The sequence below is a fragment of the Babylonia areolata genome, chromosome 32 (assembly GCF_041734735.1).
Source record: "Babylonia areolata isolate BAREFJ2019XMU chromosome 32, ASM4173473v1, whole genome shotgun sequence".
Classification (NCBI taxonomy): Eukaryota; Metazoa; Mollusca; class Gastropoda; order Neogastropoda; family Buccinidae; genus Babylonia; species Babylonia areolata.
In genome coordinates, this window is record NC_134907.1 from 19,986,436 (window position 1) to 19,993,935 (window position 7,500).

Below are 7,500 nucleotides of genomic sequence, written 5' to 3' on the forward strand. Positions count from 1 at the left end.
CGCTTGTTAAAGAAACCAACGCCTTGTAGCAACAGCAAACAACTTAGTGAAATGCTCCATATGTACTTGTGTAGGACAGGCTTAGAGTTTGGTGCATATTGCAATGGCAAGTATGCAACATGGCAACATGAGCTAGGTTTTGTTGTTGTTTTTTTTCTTTTGCTTTAAAACTGTTTCTCTCTCTCTCTCTCTCTCTCTCTCTCTCTGTCTCTCTCTCTGTCTATCTATCTGTCTGCCTGTTTGTCTGTCTCTCTTTCTCCTTCTCAATCTCTCTGTGTCTTTATCCATCCAACAGTCCTTAACGAGTGTGTCCCACTTCACAGGAGCAGTCATAAAAGCCCCGTCGCCCTTCGACACGGACGGCACGCGCGAACTTGACCTTGTTTGTCACGTGAGCAACGCTGCGGAAGTGACGCGATACGAGTGGAGTGACTTGTGCCTGCGGCAGGAAGCAGGACGCTGTACCATCAGGCCTCACCCCTCGTGGGATGACGGGAAGACAGTCACGTGCACAGCTCATTTCGCCAACAGCCAATCGTTCACGGCTTCCTTCACCGTCACCTTGAACTGTACGTGGGACGTGTGGGAAGAGGGGGGTCACCTTGAACTGTACGTGGGACGTGTGGGAAGAGGGGGGTCACCTTGAACTGTACGTGGGACGTGTGGGAAGAGGGGGGTCACCTTGAACTGTACGTGGGACGTGTAGGAAGAGGGGGGTCACCTTGAACTGTACGTGGGACGTGTAGGAAGAGGGGGGGGGGGTCACCTTGAACTGTACGTGGGGCGTGTGGGAAGAGGGGGGTCACCTTGAACTGTACGTGGGACGTGTGGGAAGAGGGGGGTCACCTTGAACTGTACGTGGGACGTGTGGGAAGAGGGGGGTCACCTTGAACTGTACGTGGGACGTGTGGGAAGAGGGGGGTCACCTTGAACTGGGGCATGTGGGAAGAGGGGTGTGTGTGTTATTTCCCCTGGGTTTGTGGGCATTGTCACGTTATGTGTGAAAGCATTCATGTTGTTCGTGAAAAGACAGAACAATGGACTTACCACGTGAAATTATTGTCGTTTATTTATCTATTCATTCATTCATTTAGTTATTACATTTTATTATTTAGTCATTTATCTCCACACGTAAATCGGCATCCAAATTAATAGTTGTGATTCTTGAAGGGGTTTAGATTATAAATGGACCAAAACCTGCGCAAGTTAACTGCCCCTTATGTCGTGGGAGTAAGGTGATATATCCCAGCTAGGTGCATAAACCATGAAAGGGAGTTAAATTAGACATGGACAAAAACTTGCACAAAGTTCACCATCTCTTTTGCCGTGGTATTACTGAATGTATGAGTGATATTTCCACTTGGAGTAGCATCTTCTTGTCGCAGATGTGAAGATGTAAATGAAATTTCATTTCCATTTTGGTCCAATTGAACATGTATGTTTAATTAGGGGGCGCTTGCATGATTTCGAAAATTGTAAAGAAAAAAAAGAAAACAAAAAGAAAGACAATTACTGCAAAAAGGACTGACTGTGACTTTTATTCCACTTCACTGGGTAAGAGAGGTGTGAGGACAGAGTGCAGACTGAAGGAATTGAACCCGAAAGAAACGAGTGAATTGGGCAAGGCGGATAACACAAGGGAAATAACAGTTAAGGTAACATCAACCGGTTTCCTCCCTTCCATTAACAGCACTGTCTGTCTATCTGCTAATAAAACACTATGTAGCGTTCTTCTGGCAGTATTTAAAAGCGTACTGAACAGATGTATGATATTGTGTGTGTGTGTGTGTGTGTGTGTGTGTGTGTGTGTGTGTGTGTGTGTGTGATCATTAACGTCATCATCATCATCATCATCATCATCATTATTATTGTTACTAATACTACTTCTGCTACAACTACTATTATTGTTATTGTTGCTGTTGGTGGTGGTGGTGGTACTGCTACTATTACTATTGCTAGTGTTGTTGTTGTTGGCGTTGGTGGTATTTATTTATTATTTTTGTTGTTGTTGTTGTTAAATATGATAACATAGCATTTTCCAGTTCTTTTTTGTTCGTTTGTTTGACACTTTTTTTTTCTTTTCGTTTTGTTTTCTTTTTTTCTTTTTCTTTTCTTTTTTCTTCTTTGTTTTTGCTTGGCGGTGAAATAGACTTACCTTAGTTTGGCACATCCTAAACATGCTATCCCCCTTCCCCTCTCCTCCCCAACCCCTCCCCCCAATACCTCAAACCCCCCTCACCCTCCCTCCCGTTCCCTCTTGACGCAGACCCTCCCCCCTCCGCCCCCCTGATCGAGGGCTACATGAGCGGCGAGAAGCTGAGGGAGGGAGACAGACTGAAGATGACGTGTACCGTGGTCAGCGGGAAACCCCTGGCGTCCTCCGTGCTCTTCTCCTGCCCGCGTCACCGGGACGTCAGCCCTGACGTCAGGACCACCACTGGCGTCACCAGCGTCCTGGACTTCCGGGTGACGTCAGAGGAGGACGGGGCTGTGTGCACGTGTTCTGGCCAGTGGAAGGACGGCTTGTGGTACAGCCGCTCCACCACCAGGGTGCTGAGGGTTGTGCAGGGAGGGGCAGCTGGTGGAGAGGGTGAGCCGGGCCTTGGATGACCATGATGACGGTGATGTTGATTATGATGATGATGACCTTGATAATGATGACGATGACGATGATGCTGAAGATGATGTTGCCGGTGGTGGTGGTGATGATGATGATGATGACGATGACGATGACGATGATCATGTTGCTACTGGTGATGACGATGATGATGATGATGATTGTGATGATATTGCTGCTTGGGATGATGGTGATGGTGATGATGATGGTGGTGGTGATGATGAGGATGATTGTGATTGTGATGGTGGTGATGATGACGATGATAATAATGATGATGGTGATGGTGATGATAATGATTATGGTGATGGTGATTGTGATGGTGGTGGTGGTGGTGGTAGTGATGATAGTAATGGTGATGGTGATGAAGATTATGATGGGGGTGGTGGTGGTTGTGATGGTGATGATTGTGACGATAATTATGATGATGATGATGATGATGTTCATGATGATGATGATGGTGATGGTGAGTTAGGCCCTTTGGTGATGGTGATGTTGCGATGATAATGATGATGATAATGATAATGACAATAGTGAGCTGGCCCCTTTGCAGAAGAGGAGGAGGAGGAGACGAAGAAGAAGAAGAAGAGCTGACTTGTAGAAACACAGAAATGAGATCAACCAAATTGTTCTTAGCTTCAGACATATGAAGAAAGATGTTTTAAATAATCAAATAAATGCTAACAAATAAAGTAGGCCTACAAAGCCAAAATGATTCGATTTTGGTGACATAGCCATCGACACGGAAGTTCAAAGCCATTATAGTACACGTCATATTCAAAATGACGTCAGTAATATGTCATATTTTTAACTTGATATTCGTTTCTTCTATCTGGAGAGCTCCATATCTTTTTTCTAGATGACATCAAGTGGCTCTCTTAGCGTGTGCGCGCGCGCGCGCGCGCGCGCGCGTGTGTGTGTGTGTGTGTGTGTGTGTGTGTGTGTGTGTGGGGGGGGTGATGACGAGGATGATAATGATGATAATGTTGATAATGATTGTGAGCTGGGTCTTTTGACGAGGACGGTGTCGACGACGACGACGACGATGATGATGATGATGACGATGACGATGATATTGATGATTGTGGATACATATATATTTAGTGTTTGTTTTGACTGGTGTTGTTCTCCTCTTCGTCTTCCTCTTCGTCTTCCTCTTCTTCTCATCAACAATAATCTGGTTGTTCTCCAATGAGCAGAAAGACGAAGGATCGATCGTAAACTTGATCAGACAATCGGTTTATTGATTACAGAGTTGATCAGGTAATCGACTGATTGACTGTAGAGTTGATCGGATGATCGGCTGATGAGTTGCAGACTCTGGAGAGGCCTCTGCTGTTGATTTCAAGTGGTACGTCCTCTTTGGAAGTCTGGGAGTCTTCTCCATCGTTCTCATCGTCTTGATCGTCGTCATCTGCAGAAAGCAAGGTTGGTGGAATAGTCAGTTGTGGTTTTACGTCGTGCCTGTTGGACAGGACAACAGTGGCAGAAGCTGAAGTGCTTACATCAGCGGGTGCAGCTCCTGGTAATCACTGCTGCTGTTACTACTTCTGCTTTTGCTGCTGCTGTTTCTGCTGTTATTGCTGTTTCTGCTGTAGCTACTGCTGATGTCGTCCGACTACTAATACTACAACTACTACTACTGCTGTCGCCACTACAACTATGACCACGACTACGACTGCGACTACTGCTACTACTGTTGCACACACACACACACACACACACACACACACACACACACACACATTTTGTCAAAGAAAATCCATCACTGTGTAGTGCCTAGATGACAATCTGTGTCCCCTTCGCCCTGTTCAAACATTTTCCTTACGATCATCACCAGGCCAGAACCAGTACAAGAGCAGCAGGGCTGTTCCCAATTCGAGAAATGCCAGTGCCGGAACCAGTACAGGTCTGACAACCAGTATGGGTACATATCAAACAAGCTTGGACGAGTTGTCTCCCTTGGATGCCCGCCGCTCTCTTTGGCTGTCGGATAATCCGAAATGGGGACCTCCGCCACAGCGTCACGGTAAAGTTCATGATTTTTATGGACTGTAGCAAAACTTAGACTGTGTGAAGGAATGACTGCTTGTTGTAGATCTATGGCAATAGCTTCTACTTCTTCTTCTTCTTAGTATCATTATTATTGTTATTATTGCAAGAATGTTCTCTTCTTTTTCGTACGACGTATGCTGCTGCTGCTGCTGCTACTACTACTACTACTATTAGACTTGCCTTGAGCAGATGACTCATACTGCTAGGCTGAGCTAGACAGTGCGTGGTATTTTTGACGTACAAGGTACGCCAACACAGATTTAGCACCCGTGTGTTTTACGACGTATACTGTTATGCATTCACATCCCCGAAAACGGAGTATGACTGCCTTCATTTGGGATAAAGATATAAAACGGTCATGCACGTAAAGTGTTACATGTCTGTGTTAGTGTGTGTGAGTGTGTGTGAGTGTGTGCGTGTGTGTGTGCCAGTGCGCAACAAACCCGACTCAATGACACAGGAAACGAATGATGAGCGCCCAATGGCAGCTGTCAGTCGGCTCTACCCAGGTGAGCAGCCTGTTGTGCGAATGACTCCGTGTTTGTCAAGCGCTTAGAGCTTGGTCTCTGGCCGATGATAGGCGCTATATACGTGTCCATATCATCATCATCTCAACGGATACAGCAAACACGTGCTGTTCAGCATAGTTTCAGTTTCAGTTTCAGTAGCTCAAGGAGGCGTCACTGCGTTCGGACAAATCCATATACGCTACACCACATCTGCCAAGCAGATGCCTGACCAGCAGCGTAACCCAACGCGCTTAGTCAGGCCTTGAGGAAAAAAAAGGGGGGGGGAATAAATGATAGATAAGCTTACACAAATAAATAAATAAATAATAACTGTAATGTAAAAAAAAAAAAAAAAAAAAAAAACAAAAAAAAAAAAAACCAGCAAATAGATGTAAAACATGAAGACACACATTCACATATACACCCACACATGCATAATAGATATGCACTGAACATGCAGTTTCACAGATATGAAAGCACAGTCAAATACATATAAACGTACATGAGCTCCAACACACACACACACACCACACACATTACCCTGCACCTCCTCTACCCCCCTCCTCCACACACTCATTTCTAGTCTATGTATCACAGCTTCCACGGCACACACACACACACACACACACACACACACACACACACACACAGATGAACACTTACTTGTACAAGCACACACACATATGCCCATATCTCCACACACATATGTACAAAGATATATATATATATACGTTCCAATATCCTGTTGCTCCCACAGTGTAGGCATGCATACACTCACATACCTCATCCTCTACCCCACCTCCCCCCGCACCCCCACCTCCCCCTCACACACACACACACACACACACACACACACACACGCGCGCGCGCGCGCACGTGCACAGAACTCTACTGACACTTGTGTACACTTACACTCTCGCGCATGCACAAACGCACTCAAAAATACAGACCCACATATGCACACAAACACACACATACACACACGCACAGAGGCTGCCACTGATTGGCCGCAAGAGGGATGGGAAAAGATCTCTGATGCCAAGAACGTGGCGTCTAGTGTGTTGCTCAATCTATTGTATTTGGAAAAGCCCACAGAGACTCTGTTCCGTTTTGAAGAAATTTGGGCAATGTTGGTTTGGAAATGATGCCGATATTTGTTTGATTAGCAAAGCATCGTGCTCTACCTTTCATGTTAGACTTACGGCCACTCCCTCTCTCTGCTTTTATTTCTTTGAGGCGATCAATGGTGTGATGGCCTTGTACCTGTTCTTTTTGATATTCTTTGACTTTTCTGAGGATTTCCGATTTTCCTAGATGTAGGCCGCTCGTTGGTGTTGCGTTACCAGCAAGTCTGTCAGTTCGCTCATTTCCCTTAACACCTGCATGTCCCGGGCAGTATGACCATGTGAGTTTTTTAATCTGAAAGTTGCGCATTGCCTTATGCCACTCTGGGCTTCCCATTCCGTTTTCAATTTTCTGTATGAGGTTCATTGAGTCGGTTAGAATCATGGCATGTTGGTTTCCGGGCGTATGGATGGACGATAGCCACTGGAGGGCATGTGTCACAGCTTCAACTTCCATCGTTAGGCTAGAGGTTGTGACTTTGTAGGCAGCATTCTCTTCCCTAACTGTTTTTCCATTTTGTTTCGCAGTGAATCCCCAACCGGATTGGTCTTTGGTGACTGAGCCATCTGTGTATATGATGATGTCCTCTTGTTTACTGTTTTCTTCTATGAGTAGTTTCACTTCCGCATCAGTTTTGACCTCTGGCCATTCCCGACAATGTCTTCCTAGAGTGGGTGAAATGGCTGTGTTGAATAGATGGTTGAGGTTTTCGGGGTTTTTCTCCCATTCTTTTGTTTCTTTCAGGTCTTGTAGTCGGCATACTAGCTGGATTGTGTCTTCTGCTTGCCCCATCCATGATCTTCCTCGTCCTAGGCGGCTGCCTTTTGGTTCTTTGACTGCGTCATGCAGTGGGTTTTGAGGATTTTCTAATGCTTTGAAGTAGGTCTTGACCTGTTCTAACTTGTTTCTGGCCTGCACTGAAGGAAGGTCAAGCAGGTATCGCATTGTTTCTGTGGGCGTGTCTTTTGTTGTTCCAAGGATCAGCCTCATAGCTTCATTTTGTACTCTTTCTAATTTTAGGAGGTTGCTTTGAGACGGTGTTGTTAGCCCAAGTCCGTAGTCGATCACACTGAGGACGAGTGATTGGTATAGCAGGAAGAGGTGGCGTTGTTCAATACCTTTGGTTGCCATTGCTTTTAAGACTGAAAGGCCCTTTTTGCATTTGAGAACAGTATTTTCCGTATGTTTTCTGAAGGT

At 45.6% G+C, this 7,500-nt stretch overlaps 1 protein-coding gene across 2 annotated transcripts in view; it reads left to right on the top strand.

Annotated features, from left to right (window-relative positions):
- Positions 1-7,500, top strand: part of LOC143276474 (uncharacterized) — a 20,465-nt gene that overhangs the window by 10,395 nt on the left and 2,570 nt on the right. The window contains exons 8-11 of one of the 2 annotated variants that reach the window (XM_076580984.1): positions 324-569; positions 2,267-2,590; positions 3,926-4,042; positions 4,455-4,643. In XM_076580984.1, the coding sequence (XP_076437099.1) occupies positions 324-569; positions 2,267-2,590; positions 3,926-4,042; positions 4,455-4,643 (876 nt within the window). The remainder of the gene's footprint in view (positions 1-323; positions 570-2,266; positions 2,591-3,925; positions 4,043-4,454; positions 4,644-7,500) is intronic. The other variant, XM_076580985.1, reaches the window with a different exon arrangement.